The sequence below is a fragment of the Microchirus variegatus genome (genome assembly GCF_963457635.1).
Source record: "Microchirus variegatus genome assembly, chromosome: 6".
In the NCBI taxonomy this organism is placed as follows: Eukaryota; Metazoa; Chordata; class Actinopteri; order Pleuronectiformes; family Soleidae; genus Microchirus; species Microchirus variegatus.
The window spans coordinates 10,987,334-11,010,869 of record NC_139807.1 but is presented as its reverse complement, the minus strand read 5'-3'; the positions used below and the strand labels follow the sequence as shown (position 1 = coordinate 11,010,869).

General features: G+C 41.4%; 1 protein-coding gene across 2 annotated transcripts; it reads left to right on the top strand.

Annotated features, from left to right (window-relative positions):
- Positions 1-866: 866 nt before the first annotated feature.
- klhl4 (kelch-like family member 4) lies at positions 867-22,753 on the top strand (the record flags this gene model as incomplete). 2 transcript variants are annotated; one of them, XM_083891241.1, is made up of 11 exons in its annotated part: positions 867-1,327; positions 9,038-9,181; positions 10,891-11,027; positions 11,382-11,578; positions 15,073-15,285; positions 15,900-16,086; positions 16,173-16,397; positions 18,006-18,168; positions 19,806-20,018; positions 22,184-22,355; positions 22,694-22,753. In XM_083891241.1, the coding sequence occupies 11 exons, from the start codon at positions 867-869 to the stop codon at positions 22,751-22,753; spliced, it is 2,172 nt and encodes a 723-aa protein (XP_083747367.1). The 2 variants fall into 2 exon arrangements, with proteins under 2 accessions (XP_083747367.1, XP_083747366.1); XM_083891240.1 differs by having other exon boundaries at positions 9,014-9,181.
- Positions 22,754-23,536: the final 783 nt, after the last annotated feature.

Below are 23,536 nucleotides of genomic sequence, written 5' to 3'. Positions count from 1 at the left end.
TGTGTGTGTTAGTATAAAGTATAAATTTCACCTCCCTGATGAAAACAGTGTGACTCGATGTGAGTTGGTTATTTATGAGTCATCTATATATCCCTGCTGTTCTGAGTGTGCACGGGTGTCAGTGTGCACCTCCGTAGCACTACGTTAATGCATTGCCGTCTCCTACTAATGGTCTTGATTATACAATATATAATTAGCAGTCTTCCTCTGTCCCCTCCTTCAGCAAGCAGTCATTTATTTTTGTTAAGGTGTGACCTCATCATCCTGGCCCCATGAAACCCCACCTCCCCCTGCAAGAGCAGGCAGTATTGATATCACACACATATATAGACACAGAGAACAACAGCAGAGGTGACTAGGTAGAGCTGAAGAGATTATATCATTTTATATATATATATTTTATCTATACCTCACTGTGTGTGTGTATACTACATGAGCAAAGGGAAGACAAGCAGAGAGAGAGAGAGAGAGAGAGGAGGCAAAGAGGAGGGTGTGTGGATCATGCATGTGCATTAACTCAGCTCCAGCAGCACAGCAGCACAGCGGCAGCAAACAGAAGCAGCAGCACAGGAGGAGAGAGAGAGAGGGAGAGAGAGAGAGACGGAGTGGGAGAGTTAGAGGGAGGGTATAGTCTCAGGCACAGAGACAATAGCTGCAGACGACTGTTTTCCATCTCCAATAAAAGAACAACGGAGGAGAAATAGGAGGAGGAGGGGGGGGCAGTTATGATAGTAGTGAGACAATAACGGAAGAGAGGAGGCTCATTCTAGTCAGTGAGGACTGAAATCAAGGCTCTTCTCCTCTGTGCTCTCCATGTTTTTGGGGACTCAGCATATCATTGCCTTCATCTCCAAACCCAGAGGAGGATGTCTGTGACGGGGAAGAAGGAATTTGACGTAAAGCAGATCCTCCGGCTCCGCTGGCGCTGGTTCAGCCATTCGTCCCAAGGTTCGGCTGGCAATGGAGGTGGAGGTGTCGGTGGAGTGGGAGGCTACATCCAACAGGACGGCCTGGACCACAGAGGGACGCCCTCCCAGGGTCGCCTGAAGAGTCACTCTCGGGAAAGAGGTGTTGCAGGACTATGGAAGACAAGCAGCCCCGTGCACAGCATCTTGGCACCAACGTCAGGGCCCACACCTGTCTATGTGAGAGTGGGGCATCAATCATGGCACCATCAACAGAACACCATCCAGGGTCTTCATGTCAACGAGGAGACTCCAAAGAGCAGTTCCTCACCCAGCACCACGAGGAAAGAGGACACTAACAGCGGGCAGGAAGATGTGAAGAGCAGTAGAGAAGAACCTGCAGAGATGGAGGCCAGAGAGAGGTACGTTATTAGGTATTAGATACTAGTACTTATGGGACACATATTTTCATATGCTCAATTAATGGAGTGATTGTTATCAGAAAATAGAAATATTGGCACAACCTTGCTTTGAATAAAGACTGCTGAGTTAGTACTGTAGATGGAGAAAAGAGCATTTAAAGTCCATTCAATATATGCACCATGGGCAGCTGCAACCATTGCTCACCTAGGGACAGCTCACTGTCATTGGCCAGACCATGTTAGGTAAACCAATAAGGCACCGTTTCAATTATTCAGTGGACCAAAAGCCAAGGCTTTTTCTGCTCCCTTGTTTGTCTTGTGGTCCAGATTACATGCCCTGTACCTGTGCCTTTGTCTGGCACTTTGGAGAATTCATTTTTTTTACACAACATACAGATGCTTTCTTGTTCTTTCAGTTGAAAGTGGATACCGGGAAAGGAGCAATTACCTCATATACTGGACCTATAAAAATAGCAAGTAGTGTGCAATGACATGAATTATCCAGACTGTCATTAACACTAAGCCAAACATTAACTTCCTGACAGGATATTGACCCTAACGTTTCGTAGATTAAGGAATATCTTCTTTATGAATCCTGATGCCAAACTGTCAGGTCAATAGTCAATGTTTTGAGCTATCATTTCCCCCACACACCTTTTCCTAACAGGTTAGAGATGTGTGTGTTGTTTGGAAGAACAATAAAATCACCTCACACAAAGGATGGAAAGACCAACTCTCCTTTTATCTGGTCTGTGACATTATACGTTGACTGGTCCTTTAAGGGTTTTCTGTAAACTGCTAATTTTCCATTCCATGCACCTGCCTGGTGATGAAGTGACCAATGAAAGTGAAGCAGTCATTTCGTTTGGGTTCACAGTGATTATACAGATCATTATAAAAAACTATACATGCAAATGATGTGTCAACGCAGGGCTTAATAAATGCCAGGGGCAGTGGGACAGTTAGGTTTACCTGAACACAACATGAATGATTGTGAGTCAAGACACCACTTTTGGAATCAGCTCCATGTTCTGGGGTCCCTGCTATGTGAAAAGTGCATGCATAAAACATGTTCCTCACAGTAAAAAATGATTTTGTGGACCTTGAGTTCATGCTGGCCATGTAAAATACAGCACATATTTTGACAGTGATTCTAAATTATTAATAAGGCCGTGCTCTGTTGGATCATAAAATATATCCTCGACTCATGTGTTCTGGATTGTAGTGATTCTTATATTTGAATTTGGTTATCCTCTAACTATATTTGATTATTTCCTTCACTCATACAAGGAACACTGAAAATGTATCATTAACAGATTTTCCTCAGTTTTTTCTATCACCTGAATAAATGAAATAAAGGAAAAATGTTCTTTTGGACGATCACTAACAAAAAAAAAGGCAACAATAATTAGCTGTTAGCACCTAGAGGGGAAATCGATTGCTGCTTGTTGCCTGATGCCTCCTTTGATTTGAGGTTGTGTGAAATGGAAATGCAGCGTCTGTGGATGTAAAGTCACATACAGTGAATTGGGTCCAGTGAATGTGCGACACATTATAGCTTATATATATGTTCATCTGTGGCCAAGCAGATGTGTGGATGTCACTGAGATATGCTCATTCATTTACTCCACCAGCTGGGTGGCCCTATTATGTCGCACATCATAAATCCTTGACACATAATTTGTCACAATCCCTCAGGCAGGCTCTAGAAATGAATTCTGCTGGCAGTAAAAAAAAAATAAAAAAGTTTCAGCCACTCCACTGTAGTTGGAAAATATCTGTCCTTTTTTTTGGTATGTTTTCCATTCATTCGTGTAATATATACAAGGAAATTCACCCCATTGTTTTTTTTCCCCTTGGTTTCTCACTTCTTTATATTTACGATTGTTGTCATTCTTATTTAATTGCCAATAGCTTATGCCATCATGTGGGTGTTCAGTATATAATTGATATATAATATAAATGCAGAGAAAAAGCTGAGGATTCTGTGTTTTATATGGATTTGCATGATTAGAATACAACAAAACACGAAAGTCATTGTCCCTATAGTCAATGATGTTAATCATCTTTCGTATCACATGACTGAATAAGCTAATTTACATCATGTGTCGGCCTATGCTTGTATTGTATAATAACGCCATCTATAGCACTTTTAAATCAAGTGGGATACAATACCCTCTTGTTTCCCACCTTTAATCCCAGTGCTGTAAACAGTGTATTTGCCCTGTCCTTACAGTTCTCTTCCAAATGACCTCTCCTATTGTCGGCAGAAATTATATGACAGAAGTTAACCCGAAAGAAATGGAAACCCTGACCCCTCCGTGAGAGGACTAATAGAGGCTTGAAACAGCGGGCTGTTAGTTTGAATGATATCTCAATTCTCTCTGTACCACCTTGGAAAGGAAATACCACCCACTCTCCCTGAGCCAGCAGCAGTAATTCAGATGTCGGATGCCTCATAACACCGGGCTTAGAGGGAAGAGGTGTGCATGTGACACATCCAGTGGAGGTGTCCCTAAGACGCAATAAAAAGAAAAATACGGGTACTTCTGTGATCTACAAAAGACTTTCGTCAGGAGTAAGGAGAGTTGGTGATTGCATATAATTGATTCTGTTCGTATACTTTGCCTAATCAGCATTCTGTGCAGAAGAAAGCCATCTTGAATAGAGGATAATTATTTTGTTGTGTGGAGCCCATGTGACGTGTTTTGTCTATGGGTTTTGAGCAGCAATGAGAAAAGCGTACAGCAGAACGATGCTGGATTTGTACCCCTCATTTTTCTTCCGAATTTAGGTTGGTAGTGTCTAGAAATATACGTATTAATTGGAACTCTTGGATTAAACGAGCCAATTTTAAAATGATCAATCATCATTGGTTGGATTACTAATCGATGAAAATATATAAGGGCACTGCAGTGGAGAGATAAAACACATAATTATGGTGAGACACCATTATCGAACATTTATATTTAAATAATAATAATAATATATTGTCCCCCAATAGATAGTTAGATCGTTTTTTTTCTCAAATTATTGATTGATCTGTGACTTTTAAGTCCACCCAGCTTCATAGACTGCATGTAAATACATATACAGAATGTACACACTGGATATTTTGCCCTCTGGTGTTTTTTTTTTTTTGCCATCAGCAAAGCAGTGAGGAGCTCTCTGCTAAGATCTGCATATTTTTCACTTCCAGGACAAGCACACAGCAGCCCCACCAAACTTGGCACGGCACAGCTTGGCATTTTAAATCAACCTATGCTGAAGGGCCAAAATATGAAAATATGGAATATTTTTAATAATATGAAAAACTATACAATTTTTCATCTCTCCAGCACAGGTTTTATATCACAGTTATAAAAGGGGATACGCCTCTGTTTCAATATCTTTTTTTTTTTATGTCCTAGCACAGTGTTCCTTTGTGACTTTGAACAAATATTTCTGTGTAAAAATTAATTATGCAGAATTTACTCATGACTGTAAAACGGATTGCTAATAAGATTTTTTTGTAGGATATATCTCTTGTTGATGTGTTTTCTTATTGTAATATTCAAAGGGGGAGTTTGTAACCCACCTGAGACCTTCATTATTTCTTTCAAGACGTTGTGCTGACATGAGCTTCTTCGCCACACGTCGTTACAACATGTGCTATCTTGGTAAAAAGCGATGTAAAAAGGCAACCTTTCATTTTTGTTATTAGCTGCGACAATTTCTCCACTTCACCACACGCCCACAAAGGGCCTACAGGACACAGTTCCTGTACGGAGCTACATTTCATTCAGCACAATCAATATTAAGCAGGTATGTCCGGCATAACAATGGCATCTGGAGAAGAATATCTGCTGTAATCCTGGGTGAGATAGGAAGAGAGTGCAGAGAGGAAAATCTATTTGTGAGCAAGGTTATCATTTCAGTCTCACTGCTGGGATCGAGTTATTACTGTCAGTGAATGAATTTCTCCGCACACAAAGGCGAATGGCAGTAAACCACCTGTCAAAGAACAGACACATAAAGATCTCATAGAATATACTGACTTGGCACTCGGTGCATGAGGCTTTGTTCGAGTTGTTGTATTCCCGACTCAAGCTACTCCGCAGACCTTAGGGGCCAATGGCTGTTATAATCCATTTTGAGAAAGACATTTCCCGTTCGACCAAGGCAGGCATAATTTTGATTTTTGTTGAGGGATGGAGTTGACACACGAGCTGGAATGAGAATGAGATTCTTAACACATCGGACTCATAACTTTTACAGCGCGTGGCTAATCTGGCCTGATGAAAGCACATCTGAAATCGCAGAACCATTCATCGAAATGGGCAGTGTCAGCAGAAGGAGAACTTGATTGCACCAGATGGAACAGAGGGACGCATATTAAACTTGTTGAAAAACCTTTTGGTATTTTTGACAAATGTCTTTCTGAAATATATTACTCATATAATTTCAGAGAGACCTCCACGATCATCTGTGAGGCTCTTTTAGAGGTCTTTCTCCCCTCCATCCAGGCTAATTTTCAGACACACTGTGCTCGCAGGGCATTTTTCATCATGGCGGGCTGTAGGTTCCACAACACTAATTCCTCTCCCATGCTGTCATATTTCTTAACACATTCATGAATAATGAAACGCCTGCACATTATCATACTCTATATAAAGCTCTTCACAGTATCTTAACTGTTCCTAGGACTGTGTTCTTCTGGACAGAGATCCCAGATGTTGTTCCAGGAATCTGTTGGAGCCACTGTCCCAGTTTAGGGGTTACAGCCCCTAGTGCTCCTATCATCAACAGGAACACAGTTGCCTTTACTTCCCACATCTTCTATACAGATCCTCTTTCAGCCCTTGGTATTTCTCAAGCTTCTCGTGTTCCTTCTCATTGATGTTGCCGTTGCTTGGGATTGCCACTGCCCTCTTCTGCTGTTTATCGACGACCACTATTAGATTAGCCAAAACATCTGAGTCAAGGATCTGGAGGTCCCTTGGGATCTGAGCCCTGTCATTCTCAACCACCTTTGTAGGCATCTTCCATCTTTACAGCTCGTGTATTGAACCATGTGGCTACTCATCTTAGCCACCATGATGCCTGATAGGAGCTTCCATGTTGTGCCGAGGCAGGTTATAGGCTGGTAGGTCGATGGAACCGGCACGATGAGGACTGTCCAGCTTTGTGTCATCCATTCTGGGAGGTTCATTTGTGGTGCGAGGCGTTCACAGAGGCATTATGTTCGTGTTGCCTTGATTTTAAGCTACAGCTATCTTTTCCATGGATGGTATTGGACCTTAAGACTCATGCTGTTCATCTTGCCAAGCCTCTTGAGGACTTTTGATGCTGTTGTATAATCAGCTTGTTGTTGGTCTTAGTGATGTCATTAATAGGGATAGTTAGCATTGCTGAGTTCAAGTCTTCCACTAGAGATTCTGATGGTACAACAGCAATCCCCACAAGCCCAGTATTGGAACACATCCAGAAAATGGATGCAGTCATTATTTAAACGTTTAAGTGTTAGTATTTAGCAAAACACAACTAAAAAAATCATATTCTCTGCTTCACCTGCAAGGCAGACCTTTTTTTCCTCAGATGCAATTTGTGTTATTGCAGTGTTCTGGCTTTGTGAAGGTGCAAAGAGCAAACTATCATATGTGCTAACTGACAGAGTCGTTTATATTGTTTTGTTTGGTTGAGTTACCTTCACACAATTCTCATTGGCACATTGAAATGGTTTGTAGATAACAACTAGAATCCATGGTCCCTGTGATAAGCTCAATTCACTGACTCCTTGTGAATTGTTTAGTAGTATGCAATGTACGGGGATGTCCCAACAGCAGTTTTTCTGGAGTAAGGTACTCTTGGGCTTTAATGCTTCAATAAAATTGGGCTATACCTCTGATGATCCAACCTGCTACTGAATGTGAACCATACACCTCAGAGAAATTTACTGCTCCCTAGAATGTGATACCAAAGCAATTAGTGTCGGAGAGATTGGTAGACATGAAAAATCCTTACCCCGTGCCTTGGAGCCAATACAAAGGCAATGCATCTCGGTTTTATGGCCCATTGCTTACTCAGTCTTGTTCGGTGTTCCTCTCCAAGACTCCAGAGTCATTGGGGAATTATCCTGACAAAGCAATAAATTACTCTTGCATTTAGCATAAAGTCTCCGGACAAAGATTGGACTATACGATACTGCAGTGACCCCATGGCAAAATAACAAACAATTCCCATAGGGGAAATGTTGTTGCTTTTGGTAATCGTAGACAAAAAATATCGTACAAAAACACACAGTCGGCTAAAAACTTTAAAATAGCGTGCTAATCAGGACATCAATATGAACCACCACCCCCTCCCCATTCTTCCTATATTGCCAACTCCCAAACATAAGGATTTCTTTATTTGCATTGGCATATATGTAATTAATTAGTTTTACTAAATTATTCACTAATGAGCGTGAACATAAAAATAATCTCTTTACATAGCAGTGACACTTTTCACTATCAGACTTTGCAGCAGACACACCCTGAGATGGCAGTAAATTCCCTCGCAGAGATGGCTTGGGTCTTTTTATGTGGCGTAACAAACAACTCTAAATGTCAATGAGTGGACTTGGTCTGTGAAGGACACCAAAGTGACTAGGCTGCATTATTTGCGACAAGTCTGAGGGATTACTTGAAAGTCTATAAAACAGCATGTAATCTCGCAGCCTTCGGGGACCCAGCCTCTCACAACAATGCTTCGAGGAACAGGCCGGTTAAATCTCTGTCTTTGTGAAACACGCATGCACACAAAGATATGCAGACACACAAACATGAACAAAGCCTGGCACACACACACACACACACACACACACACACACACACACACACACAGGGAAATTCTGGTCTGCAAAGCTTTTGCATACATTGCTGTGCTTGTTTGTCCCACTGGATTGAAGAGATTAGTTATCCACTTATGTACGGAGTTTAGTCGTAACGGTTTTAATTTTAGCTTAGAGTATCGAGAAAGATGTAGATTGAGGCAGCTTGAGAGACTCCCTCTGCGCAAAGCTTCCAGACCTGGAGGCATCAGCCCCAGGATTTTGAGGACATGTGCTACTCAGCTGTGTGCAGTTCTGCAGTTCAATGCTGTGGAAGACATCCTGCCTTGTTACCCTCACATCTCATGTGATGAAAGCGATGGGGAGGTTGGTCTTGGTTCTCTGAACTCACGACAGTTTGCATACCAGCCATTCCTGGCGGCGGATGACACTGTCATCTACCTGCTGCAGCGAGCCCATTCACACCTGGACGGTGCTGGGCTGCACTGTGAGAATCGCTTTCTTTGATTTCTCCAGCGCATTCTACACCACTCAGCCGCTGCTACTGGGTGAGAAGCTGCGGGTGATAGGTGATTACATGTCCATCATCTCCTGGATCACACTGACTTCCTGATTGACAGACCACAGTGGGGACGGTGCTCTCTAAAGGCGGGGAACACTCCTGCTAGTCCACCGCAGGGCAAACACACACAGACAAACAACCATTTACTGTCACATTTTTCGAACGTCTAATTAACCTCTGCATGTGTCTGGAATGTACCTGGAGACAACACACACGAAGGCAGAACACACAATCTCCGTACAGAAAGGCAATTCAAATAATAGCAATTACTTAAAATCTTTTTTCTTCTTTCCTCCTCATTTGTGTTTTACAGGTTGGTTCCAAGCACCTTCTCCAGAATGAACACCACCTCCTCAGACGAGTTTTTCCAAGCCACAAATCACGCAGAGCTGACTTTCCGTAAGATGGAGACATACCTCCAGCACAAGCAGCTGTGTGATGTCCTCTTGATAGCAGGGGATCACAAGATACCAGCTCACAGGTTGGGGGTTTGTGCATCTGCCAACCTTTTATTTTATTTGAATTGTTGTTGTTGAATCTGCTGTTGCACACATCCAGGCTCTGAGACGGACCTGCAGTTCACATGCTGAAACACATTTTCTCCATGCCATTAATCTGAGGACTAATTGAATACGATTTGAAAACGATTTTTCCGATTTTCTGGCGACACTTGACAGGAATTCTTTGCAAACTCCATGCTCACTGGTTTGCATCTAAATAATGAACACGGCCGTGATCTAATTACACCTAAGCCCTTCCTCATCCCCACAGAGTATTGGATACATGGATGTAGACTGTGATCCACCGCAAGGAGTTGTCGATATGTGGGCATCCAGGCCTCGGTTGACTGGCTGAATGGAATAGATAACATGACGTACTGCGATTGCTGAGAGGCATTGTGTTCACCGAGGGCATGTCTTTACACCAGCATATTTTGTTAGCTCATCTAGACAGTCTCATGAAACAGAAACCAGAATGCTCCATAGAGAGAGAGAGAGAGAAATAAAAGTATCAGTCCCTGACCTAGTTAGTTGATATGCACACAGCTCTCTGCCTGCTTCAGTCAATGCAGATTTATACAGCATGTGTGATCTATAGGAATATTAGTTTTTGTAGTTCATAGTTGAGATTTCATTTTAAAAGTGTAAAATTGATCCACTCAACAACAGAGTGAAGATTTTCTGTGTCTTTCTGACTGTTTGCTGTGGCTCTGTCTTTTTGTTTTCACTATTCTTGTTAAAAGACTGAATGGATTGGACACAATAAGACACATTTCATTCTGCATGTCAGGAAAAAGAGCGGAAACGCAGAATTTTGAGGCTACTCTGTAGACATCTGCAGTGAAATAGTGGGAAAGTATACCAGCTTTAGTGGACTCAGTATCTGTGAAATAGAAGTACCAGGAATCCTAGTTGTTCTGCCAAACTGATTAAGGGTCATCTAATAGAATAAGCTGCCCCAGAAAAGAGAGAACCTGATGGAAGGATGGCCATCTTGGCAGCATTCCATCAATCATCAAAAGTAGAGTGCCCAGATGGAAGTTGCTTTGAGTACAAGTGTTATGGCAGCCTGCTAGGAGGTTGTCAAATTACATGAGTAAAAACAAATCTCCTCTGATGATACAAGAACTGCAAATTATTTCTGATAAACTCCACACACTGCTCATCATTTGACACTGGATGAAGCATGGTGGTGGCAGCATTATTGTGTTTTGGCAGAAAGGGAGGAGAATATGAAAATATGCTTTGACCCTACACATCCTGTTTATAACTGTCACCTTCCTTTCTCAACATTCAAAGGCCCAAAACATTCAGCCAATTCAACTCTAAAGCACATTTTGGACAAGTCTCTGACTGCCCTTGAGTGACCCAGCCAAAACCTACACTTAAACCCACAGAGCATATATTAGAACCTGAGAGGATCTGCCAGGAAGAGCAGGATTAACAGCCTCAAATCCAGGTGTGCAAAACTCGAGGAAGACTTGAAACTGACATCAAAGGGGCTTCTGCAAATTATTACAATTAAATCACATGTATTCTATATCACTGTACTAAATGTACTAAATATACTATATGTCATTTCCGATTAATCGAAGCAAAGAAAACCTCAGGACTAATTCACCGATCATTATATCTAGTTAAATATTCTACTGTAGCAGAGCATTAATTCATGCTGTTTTCTTTGTGGCAGATTGGTCCTGAGTGCTGTGTCAGACTATTTTGCTGCAATGTTCACCAGCGATGTAAGAGAGGCAAAGCAGGAGGAAATCAAGATGGAGGGAGTGGATCCAGATGCTCTTAGATCTCTGGTTCATTTCGCCTACACTGGTAAGTGCTCATAAAGCCATTCACTAGGTAGTTATTAGACTTCTGAAATCCTGCATGATAAAAATGGATCAATAAGGCAATTCATCATAGGCTGTCTTAGTGAGCAGCACATCTTTTTTTTTTACCAGACAGATTGTGATGTGATATTTCCCACTAGCTATGTGTTCAAATCAGAATGTCGACTTGTGCAATATTTTTTTTAATTCTCTGAAAAGGAATTATTCTTTAAAAGGTGTTTTTACTGTTCATTTAATTTTATTGGAGATATCCCATTTACTTGATTAAAATGTTCCCCTCAACACTTCTCCCGAAGTCGTGACATAAAAATTTACTTTGCTTGTCCTGACATTGCAGGTGTCCTTGAGCTGAAGGAGGAGACCATTGAGAGTTTATTGGCGGCAGCTTGTCTCCTCCAGCTTTCACAAGTCATCGAGGTTTGCTGTAACTTTCTGATGAAACAGCTTCATCCCTCCAATTGCCTTGGAATACGCTCCTTCGCGGATGCCCAGGGCTGCGTGGACCTGTTCAATGTGGCTCACAACTACACCATGGTAGGAGGGTGAACAGAAGCAGACCACATGTTAATCGCTGGGCAGACTAAATTATTTATTTTGCAATCATAAATTGATCCCTGAAAGGGACTTTCCATTGCATGAATGCACAAGAGCAGCTGTCGCAACAACAGCCGTAGGGTGTTTCGAAATGTTGTTTAATAACCTGTATTCAATATTCAGTTTGAACACTAGTTAATGAAGTGAAATTATATTAGACACTAAGATCAGGAGCTCAAGGTAATTTTCCTTGCGAAACCAATTAACACTGTTTTTTAGTGTGTGTCTGCGTCATTACCTTGTTTAAGAAGCCCTGAAGCTTCTAAACAAACAGTTCAGCCACTGCTGAGAACGCTGTGTTTTATTGTAATCTCGGGCTCAGCGAGATCTCTGAAAAAACCCGGTTTGGTTACGTAAACAACGGTTCTCCGGAACAGCAGATCGTCCTGGTCCGGGCAGTAGTCCGGGCACATCCGGTTGCGTACATGAGGTGTTTCACGAGCGTTAGTGTCTTCTGACTCTGGGTGAAAGTCATAAAAGGGACTGCGGCGGGTAGTCGTGAAGAAGCTATTTTTAAAAATTGTTAAAACAATGTTTTGATAATGAGGAGCAGTGCATCCACTGTTCCAGAGGGGGGAGCTGCGCTTCTGAGAGTGGGTGAGCTGAATATGTCACTTCCAGGTATTGGCCAATCACAAGACTCTGTCTTCTGGGTGTGAGAGTTGAGTCTCAAATCTTGCGGCTGGGAAACACTGTCAGAAAAGAGGATTTCTTTTTGACCATAAAAACAAGTTTATGTATGGAAGTAGACCTCCATAACTGACATACATGTGCAACAGGACCACTCTATGTGAGCTTTATCTTTTAAAATGACGTTTTATTATATGTATTTTTCCAAAAAAGAAAGATCATCTCTAATTTGGCTGTAAGATGACAGCAGAAGGACATCACGTTCCATAGTGAAATGCCAGTCCATCGCAGGGCCAACATGATGAGATGACCAACCATTGACTCTCAAGAACCCAGAGAAAACCAACACGCATTCAGAACCAGGTCTTTTGCTGCGAGGCAACATTGCTAGACCCTATCTGCTGTGTGGCCCATTGTTTTGTCATTTCAGTCAGTAAATACAATATTCACAAAAACTGCCATCGTGGGAGCGTAGATCGACTATCGTCTATTATGATACTAGTAATTTTAAATAACTTCTCATAACCCTTATGAAAAACATGGGTTTGCATGTTGGTTATTCATACAGTGTCATGTAATTCCACCTGGGAAGCGGGTGATGTGCACATATTGCACTTTGTCTAATTTGGTTATGTGGCTGTCAGTAAAAGATAACACCTTTTGCTGCACCATTGATTAGTGCTCTGCCAGGCTTGAGAAAATGTGATTTCTCTGTATCTCTGTGAGGGATATTTGTACTGGATTAAGATTCATGCACATATTTGTCAGATAAGGTCTTGCTGACCATGAAAAAAGTGACAGCACCAGGCCAGCGTTATCTCCTAAAGAACATCTGCTCAGTCTGTTTGCACAGACCCCATCAAGGACCAGGAGGTTAATCTAATCATCAAACTGCACAAGAGGGGCCAACTTCCTGTTCAATCACTTCAATAATGAGCAGGGAGAGTTGTGGGCTTCCTGGAAGTCCATCCTCTGGGTTCTGAGTGGAATAAGTTGTGTTTTGATAAGGATATTTTTCCTGGTTTTGAGTGGCAGGCGAGATCCGTTTCCGACACCCCTTTCCTGTCGTAAAGAGTTGTCTATTTTATGTTGCAGTAGATGACAATGTTATGTTTCACTGTACGGGGTGACAATTCTTTTCAGCAATATATCTACACAGACCAGCTGCAACATTAAAATCGGTTGCTGATTCAATCATTTTTTTTGATGTCTTTGTGGCCTGACAAAGCCAAAATTACTGCTGCTACAAAAGTTATTATGTTGTGGCTACATACAACATTCAGAAAACTACTACAGTATTTTGATTTACAAAACAAATCTGTTTTAGAAAATTGCAAGATGTAGTAATCTGTCTTTGCTCCCCTAGCTTTTTAAATTACACAGTAATCGAAAAGTTCTTGAAAGGCAATACTGCAGCCTCTCTCTGATTAAACATCAACATTCATTCTTTTCACAAAACACTGGTATTACGCAATTACTCTTTGGCAGCAGTTAAATCAATTAGTTTCCTCTCCTGCTGATCTCGTTTTCCAAGCAGTTTGCCCACCAATGTGTATGCAAGCATCTGAAAACATCGTTTTGAATGCATGCGAAACAAACTCAGTTTTGCGTGCAGCTGCTTTGGGGTAGTAATTAAACATAATTGGCCTACAGCAATGTCAAGAAGTTGGAAAGAATGTTTCTCCCAGAATTGCCACAACAGATCAATAGATGTCCCTAATTTTCTTCAAGGCTATCCGTGCTACGCTCTTAAAACCTGTTGTTCTAATAGATCGCGCCCAGTCGCTGTTATTTGGTGCAAGTTGATGATCAATAGCGTGCTTGTTTAGTGTAATTGTCAAGCTTCTACTCCACAGTGAGAGCCTGATTTCTCAAAGTTTCTCTGGCAGCTTAATAATTGATGTTCAGCTGTCCGAAAGAAAGGGGAACGCGATTATGACCGTCCATGTCTTTTTTTTTGTTGGACAGGCCATAAAAGTACAGGGGAGGGAGGGTGTTGCATATAGCATCATCTCTAATGGAACTGCCCAGAGACAATGTCCTTAAAGAGGTAGCCATGCAGTGCTGTAATATTGCTCAGGCTTCAGGCCAGTAAATGGAATATCAATCTTTCAGAAGGCAATAGAAAAAGGCTTCCACAAAACTTAGAGCTATGCATCACTCGGTGTAATGGCAAAATTCATGTGCAGTAGTTTCTCTGTTTCTCATTAAAAAGCTTATGAAGGCTCGTACCACGCAAGATCAGTGGCAAAATGCTTTATAATCTCCCAAAGAAGCTTTTTGAAGGTGTTTTATGCCGGATTGATTTGTAGCCTGCTGTGTCGATCATTTGGTTTTATGAGCTTAGTGAAAGAAATGACACTTTCATCTCTACTTTCAATTTAATGGGAAACACATATGGTTATTAATTATGCTTGAAACTGTAGATAGAGATCTCCAGATTGGCACTCACAGTCTGTATGGAGTCATTCTTCTTCTCCTTTCTGTCCTTATTATGAGGCCGTGATTAGCTATTTGCTATAGAAACATGCGCCCACCCACACACAAACTTGTTTTTTATCTCTTAGTGAGGACACATCATTGACATAATGCATTCCCTAGACCCTCACTCTAAAACCAGGTCTTAACCCTGAAAGCCCCTTAAAGTTGTGGGGCCCAGGCGAAATATACTCACAAAGATAGGTTTTCACATTTTCTGGACGTCCAGTACACACGCACGCACACGCTCACACGCACACACATATACACACGTACTTGATTAATGGCTGATGTTTATCTGCCCTCTTGTGCCTCTGATGTTCCAGGAACACTTCCTAGAGGTTATTCAGAACCAGGAGTTCCTGCTGCTTCCCACGGCCGAGATTGTTAAGCTGCTCTCCAGCGATGACATCAACGTCCCTGACGAGGAAACCATCTTCCAGGCTTTGATGCTGTGGGTGCGGCACGACGTTCAGCATCGACAGCAGGACCTGGGCGTGCTCCTCGCTTTTATCCGCCTGCCTCTTCTTCCTCCACAGGTGAGACTGTGGCTGAAGAAAACACATGAACAGGGTTAAAACTCAGTGCTTTTGTCTGAAATATAAAAACAAAAACAAAGAAAAGACATTACATCTCGTCTCTTAGTGCAAAATCGAAATGGCAATGTGCAGCTGACATTTATCTGCAACAAGATCATTATATACACGTAAAACCTCCAGTCAGGAAATTGAAATTGCCGTGAAATATTTAATTAAACCAATCAAAACATGCTCCCAGGAAAGCTACTACATTTTTTCTGTTGATGCTGCGTGGAGAGAAGACAGCAACAAGTCAATTTTGTGAAGAGAACATTGATTGCACTTGCTTTTATGAAACTGGATGTTAACTGTAATAAAATAAATAGTGATAGCATATGTTTGTAGTGTGTGCAACTGTATTTTTTATATTATGATGATCAAGTCACAGTATAATCTTATCGTTCTTATAGTTCTAGAATCTTTTCTACTGAATAATCTTTATCTATTATTGTGTTCAACACCTTTGTGTCACTTTTATATTTCCTTCATTTTCTGCAAAAGCTTTTCACGTTTCTCTTCGCTCCATTACGTTCACTTCATATAAGAATAAACCCTACTGACTCCATGTAATGCAGCTCCTGGCAGATCTGGAAAACAACAAAATGTTCTCCGATGATCTGGAATGCCAAAAGCTGCTGATGGAGGCCATGAAGTACCATCTCCTGCCTGAGCGACGACCCATGTTTCAGAGTCCTCGAACCAAACCGAGAAAGTCCACTGTGGGTGCACTTTACGCTGTAGGAGGGATGGACGCCACCAAGGGTACGAGTCCATTTGGAGCAGGTTGGTGGTGCAACTCAACAAAGTGTGGATGTGAACCGTAACATTTTATGTCTTTGTGGTTTTAGGCTCTACCACTATAGAAAAGTACGACCTGCGGACAAACACTTGGGTCCAGGTCGGAGTCATGAATGGACGCAGGCTGCAGTTTGGTGTGGCGGTAATAGACAACAAGCTGTTTGTGGTCGGAGGGAGAGATGGACTCAAGACGTCCAACATGGTAGAGTGCTACAATCCAATCAGTAAAGTGTGGTCCACCATGCCCCCCATGTCAACACACAGACATGGACTGGGTGAGTGAGTCTTATTACAAAGCAACTGTGCTTATAAGAAAAATAAGAAAGCAATACATGCAGTATGTTTTTGTAAATATGTAATTAATAGTATCAGTTAACATGACCCACATGTTTATTGCTTGTGGATTTTGGCAGTGTTTGTCTTTTGGCTGTGATAAAACATCCATCCATGCATCCATCTTCTACCGCTTTATCAATAAATCATAAAAATAAAATAAAATAAAGGACAGACTTTGATTAAATTTTGGTTATAGCCCAAGGAAGAATTGGATTTTGGTGGTGATGTGGGAAAGTGGGGCGGCCTTGGTTGAGGTTAGTGCTCTCCGAGTGCCTTTTCTAGTTTTTCAAAACATGTAGCCACATGTCACCTAAGCTTATTATTATTTTTTTTTTTTTTGCAAATTACTGTTATAAATTACTGTTTTCTTAATTTATAAAGAGAGGATCATTGAGAATGAGCTCTCATTTGCAAGGATGCAAACATACATATACACACATGCTCACAAACGTTATACCTACGTACACACATGACATTCTTTCAATTATTGCAGTGTTAGGGGTTTTAGTTCAGTCAGGCGTCATGGTGGTTTTTTTTCCTCGGAAAATTTCAGGATGCATGCTCAGAGGGGTCATGGCTGGCATGCTGTCAAAATAAAAGACATCACACGTTTCCTTTTTGAGATAGACCTTTGATATTTTCCCATTCCCCTATCAAAGCTTGGCAGACTGCGCTGGCCCTTGCTCTCTTTCACCCTTCCCTGCCCAATAAATCTCATATCAGAAGCATTTTGATTCACAGTTGAAACGGTCTGGTGTAACAGAACAGGAAGATCTTGTCAAAGCATTAAGCTCACTCACCCAGCATGGTCAGAGGTATCGGCGAGCCTGCAAGATTCCACTTTACAGACTACCTGTGTTGCCTTTGGTCTTTCCCGTGGCAAACATCTCTTGCTGCTTTGCTTGTGCTGTGCATATTTTAATAAATATATCGAAGCTTAGAGTCTGCCAACTTTCCTTTTGGCCATTTCCTGCTGTGCATTAAGGCTGAAAAAGAGAGAGAAAGAAAAAAAGTAAATTTATTCATTTATTTTTTTATACCAAAACCATGATGAAAATTGTTTCTGCCTGACAGTGTTTATGTAATTCTGGGTTCTATGAACTCTCACGAAAGGGAAGTCAGGGTGGTAATATAAAAAATGCATTGTGTTAAAACATCCTTTCCTCTGTTACTGTTGAAAACCAATTTCCTCTGTGGCTTGAGGATGAGGAAAAACAATGCCGTTTTATAGTCTTCCTGTTTTTTTGACTGGATTTGGTCAGCCATGTGACTCGCTCCACTCAGTTCTCTCTCAATAAAAAAAAAACGTTGCTCTGCTTCAAACCTCTCCAAGAACTGTGGAAACAACAAAAAGGTTGATTCATAAATGTTGTTGACAGTACATTGTGTTGCTACAATCAGCCAATATGAGAATAGAGATATGTGTTAAATATGCAGTATTATGGCTTTATATACAGCTGATATACATGCAACATTGCACCTGCATTTCTTTCACACTAGAAGACTTTGTTTTGTGAGACATGTAATGTCTTCATTCATTTGTATAGGTATTGCTGTGCTGGAGGGCCCCATGTATGCCGTAGGTGGCCATGATGGCTGGAGCTATCTCAACACGGTGGAGCGGTGGGACCCACAGGCCCGGCAGTGGAACTATGTGGCGAGTATGTCCACACCGCGCAGCACCATGGGAGTCACAGCACTCAATGGAAAGTAAGTTGAACACAAAGTAAAAAAATAAAAAAAATACAAAAATCAGAATATCATCAGCATAGATACAAATTTTAACTTCCATGCAGAGTATTATTGTTTTCTTTCTACTATGTTGAAATATCATCTTGCCTGAGGTTGAGTTCACTGGCACCAACAGTCACTGAGGAGAGAAAAACAAGTAGAGGCGCTTTACTCTCACAAAAGGAATGTTTGTTTCGGTGCATGCATGGTTTTGAAAGGATCATATATGCCAAAACATTTTTTTCTTGTTCTTTAAATACAAAAGATTTGTCTGTCACAGTGGTATATTCAACATTACAGTTCCAGTGTTCTCACAGTCACTCAATCTCATTTTTCAAAGACCTTGACGCTTGTCTGTCTGTTCTTTCTTGTTTGTGTGTGCTAAATAAAGTACATGTTTTCTTCCCTTGCAAACACAATCTGACCCTGAAAGAAAATGAAAGCAGATTTTGAAATTACACAACTAGTGCAGTGCCCGTATGAAGTATGTATTCCTATAGTGGGAGCTGAAGAAGATTTTTCATTTATGATAATGCAGGATAAGGAACGTAAAGGCTAACATAATACAAACACTTTGCAACCTCATTAGGCACAAAGCATTTATTTAATTTTTTTTTTTTTTTAATTAGCATAAACATTAGCGTAGCTAGCTGTTGTGGCTGACAGTCACAAAACAGCTAGCTGGGTTAGGGTTAATGCTAATGGAAATTAAAAGAAATTGCTGTTTGTATTATGCTAGCCCTACGCTAATGCTAACCGTAGCCTCGCTAGCTTACCTTTGGAAGCAGGTTCGCCGCAACAAGTTAGCCGCAAAGTAGTAGCATGCTAATGCAAAATAAAAACTCCTTTTATAGATAGATATGAAACTACTTAAAATGCAAAACATACCACCTCACATACGTCTTTATGTGAGGTACGTCTATACGCTTTGAGGAAATGCATAAATGTGACACATAATTGAGCAGGGATCATTAATACAAGCATGAATTAGCGGCTGCTTAAATGTAGTACATTATACTACATACTATATTATACACTAATGGTTTGCCAATGTTGTTCCCCTTGAGGTCTGTGTGTGTGAGAGTTACAGTACTCACCAGCTCAGAGACTGTTCTGATTTGTGTGGCGATAACTCACCCACTAATCAAGAGTTTATAAAAGCAAAACACTTTGCCTATTTGTATGAGTTAAATGCTTTACACGACTGTTAGAAGTAAATTAAACAGACTCGGCTCTCAGGCCAATTAAAATGTTTGTGTGCTGAAAGAGGAAAGAGGCTGCTGCCTGGCTCCACTCAGTATCACTTTCTATGCAGAGTTATTTAATCTAGGTCAAAAATAGACAAGGTAACTGTTTCCCTGGCCTCCACCTTGTTGCTGTCAGGCTTGTGAGCAACACACTTAACACCAATGTGATCTTTCAAGGAGAGAACAGAACAGGGCCTTTGAGAAATCCTGTAATATGTACATTGACACTGTTCTGTCACCTTATTTTTATATATATATATATATATATATATATAAACACTTTAGAGCTGATTAGTTTTTCAGAGCGCAGCACTGAATGTGCACACGTCAAAGGCGTAAGATTTGAAGCAACTTTGTCGAATTTCTCAGGCTGTTTGCAGTGGGCGGTCGGGACGGCAGTTCGTGTCTGAGGTCAATGGAGTGCTTCGATCCACACACCAACAAGTGGAGCATGTGTGCTCCCATGGCCAAGAGGCGAGGAGGAGTGGGTGTGGCAACATACAACAACTTCCTGTATGCTGTAGGTGGACACGACGCCCCCGCCTCCAACAATTGTTCTCGACTCTCCGATTGTGTTGAGCGGTGAGTAAATGCATCTCCACAGGGGGAGGGGGGGGGGGGGTTGACAAACACAAAAAAATGTTGCGTAATCAGTTTTGGACAAACTCTGACAGACTGGAGACTGGAGGATGGTTGGTAATAAACAGTATCGCGAAATAAGGGACGGACAACACCGCCTGGAGAATCTCACCTTAGGAAATGTATTTTGGACAGTTCCAATGAACAATGAGGCACACAGATATCACAACTGACCAGGCAGAGATGTGTTTTCAGATTGAATAAATGATTTATTATATAACAAGTATGCAAAGACTAAATATCTTATTGGAAACTGGACACTCTAAATTGACAGCAGGTGTATTGTTAGCCTCTATGTGTCCGGGATGTATCTTGCATTTTGCCCCATAAGTCAGTTGGTATCCCGCCACCCTCATGTTGAATCAGTAGAAAACTAAATCAAAACAATTTAATAATTGGCAACTGACAAAACAAACTAAACAAATTAGGGTGCTTTCACACCTACAGCATTTGGTGCGCACCAGACGTGTTTGGTCCCTTGGTTTGGTTAGTTTGCGTAGGTAGGACCACCCTTTCAGGAAGGTCTCGGACCACTTTATCCGCCCCACTTTGGCACAGTTCCTCTGGGGTGAAAGCAACCAAACCAAATGGGACAAAACGGTATAGTTTAATGCATTATAGGTATGAGATGAGACACGGGATTACCCTCAATTTCCACTGTCTCCGGACCACCTTTGGACCACCTTTGGACCACCGGACCAAAGCAATCAAACTATAGGTGTGAAAGCGCCCTCAAAAAAAAGAGCAGAACTACACCTAAACTAAAATGATAAAACAGCAGTTAGCTTCTCCACTTATGTGGCCATAATACAAACATTGTGCTTTCTGGCCTGCTCACCACCAATGGGTATCACAAGGCAGGCAAACACTCAAGGACAGGAAAACTACACAAACAGGGAGGTAAAATGTTAAAAGCCTGTAAAAGTGGCATTTTACAAATATGGCTAAACAACCGCCAGCTACATGGAATGTGGAATGCGAGAGAGAGACAGCGAGAGACTTCTGGTGGAGCCTTCCTCAGGGCTGCCTTCATGACTGCTACAATAATGTTAGGGAGTGTTCCTCACTACAAGAGGTTAACTCCTTCAGATCAACACCCTTTCCCTGCATTGTCAGACTTGTCAGTACAACACCACATTATATACACAAAAGTGAGGAGATCACAGTTGCCGCACTTGGTTTTATTTGACGGTGTCTGGCGCCATCTGGTGGACGTGTTAGCGGAAGAACACACCAGCAGAGCACCTTCATTCAGCTGCAGTGTGCCCCGTTTCCCTTTCATATTGTTGAGTTCCCCTTTCTAGATGAGAGACTGTTGCAGCAATGAACTTCAAACACCTACTATTACCACAAGGTGATTGGAAGTGAACCAATTAAATTAAATATGTTTCTGACTTGCTCTATCAGTTTTCCACTATATTCTGTCTATTTTAATCATCCATGGCCCTTTTGATCACTGCTCGGATACATGAGTTCTGACTGAACATGAGTCCGTTTTTGTATCTTCATTTTATTTGTCTCAATACTTGACTGATAATATGTTTTGCATCAGAATTGTGTTGTGTACTTTTTGATATTTTAATCAGAAGATTCAGTTTGTTCAACTGCATAATTATGAGTATTTATTTACTCTTCTTTTACTCTTAGGGCTGAACAATTCATCGAAATGTTATCGAAATCGCAATACAGCTAAAATATCACACAGTAATCATCCATCGTTTTGCGTGACGCCGCAAGTAAATGGATGTTGGCAACATAAATGTAATTGGCGCCACTTAGTTAGTTACATCCAGAATGGACATATGCGTGGTTAACATTAGAGCTTAGTCGTTTTGATTAAAACACCCCCGTGTGGCTTATCGCTGTGACATTTTCTCCAGTTTGCCACAATTTACTGCATCATATTTATCCTTCTGTTGGTGTCCACTCACACCGAACATTAATTGATGCCCTCACTAAGAAGGGCAGCTCTCTGTAGGGCCAGTGTCCACCTGCTGCTGGGTTTAGTTCAGTTTTTGCCTGCGATGTGATCATTTAAATGAGGATTTAAGGGAAGGAACATTGAGTCCTAGACAAACATTGATTGAACTAAATATTGCCATTTACAGGTATGACCCAAAGACGGACATGTGGACCACTGTGTCCTCCCTCAGCGTCCCGCGAGACGCGGTGGGCGTGTGCCTGTTGGGTGACAGGCTGTACGCCGTCGGCGGATACGACGGTCAGACGTACCTCAACGCTGTCGAGTCCTACGACGCACAGAACAACGAGTGGACTGAGGTAATAACAGCTGTTATATCCGCAAATATTACATCCTCGAATGTAAAATATAAATATAATATTACCGTGCACATGTTTCCGGGAACATTTCATGTTTCAAATTCCAAATTAAAGTGAAACTTCAATGGATTCGTGTAACATCAAGGGTGCCTTTCATATCCTTTGGATAGATTAATTTGCTCAAGCTTGCTGGTTTTTTTTTTGTAGTGCCTTTTTACGTTTGCTTCTGCAACCCTCTTATCTGTATGAAGTATAGTATATAGATTCTTGTTTTTTTTTTTGTTTTTTTTATCAGATGTGAAAATAAATGTTAATAAACCTGCCTTGTTTTCCTGTAGGAGGTCCCTCTCAAAGTCGGCAGGGCGGGCACCTGTGTGGTGGTGGTGAAATTGCCTTGAGCAGTTTGTCTCACGGCTCCACGGGAAGCAAATGAGAGAGCGGGAGCTGCAGAGAAGAGTGGACATACAAAAACAACAGAACACGGACACATCTTTCGAGACTTATGCTTTTCTTATTATTATCATTTCTTTTCTTTCTTTCCTTTTTTTTCAATCTGCCCTCCAGATTCTTTACGGGGGAGGCAGAGACAGAGCCTTGCCCACAAACCATTGTCTCTCTCTCATTAGCGGACACGATGTCTCCCTGCTGAGAAGCTTGTTCACAAACTGGAATGCCCCGCGTGCATTCTTCACATTCTCACCCGATCAAGAATTTTCATAGACTTGGCTCAGCTGTAGCAATTCAGCGCCAACCCTTTTGTTGTAGGGGTTTGTTACGCTAAATTTTATGAAAAGTTCTATGTACAGTATGTCTGTAACAAAAAAGAAACAAAAACAAAAAAAAGAGTCCAGTTTAGTTTTACATTTATACACAAGCATTTCCTATCAGTGCCATCACACACAGTATATTTTTGGGTTTATATTCCTCTTTATAGCCATTCAGAAACAAACATGTGATATATATATAAATATTATATCAGTGTCTTTTCTTAGTCTGTGATCTGATTAGACTCTTACTCTTTAGTAAAGAAGATCCACGCAAACTCTGAGAGTGACGAGTTCGTTCAGGCCTGTGTTTAGGGATGAAATCAAACTTTTTTGCTGAATAATATATTTGAACATGGTTCTTTCCTTCTTGTAAATTGAGTCTGTAGCTGCAGAACACCAAAGTCATTTGATTGT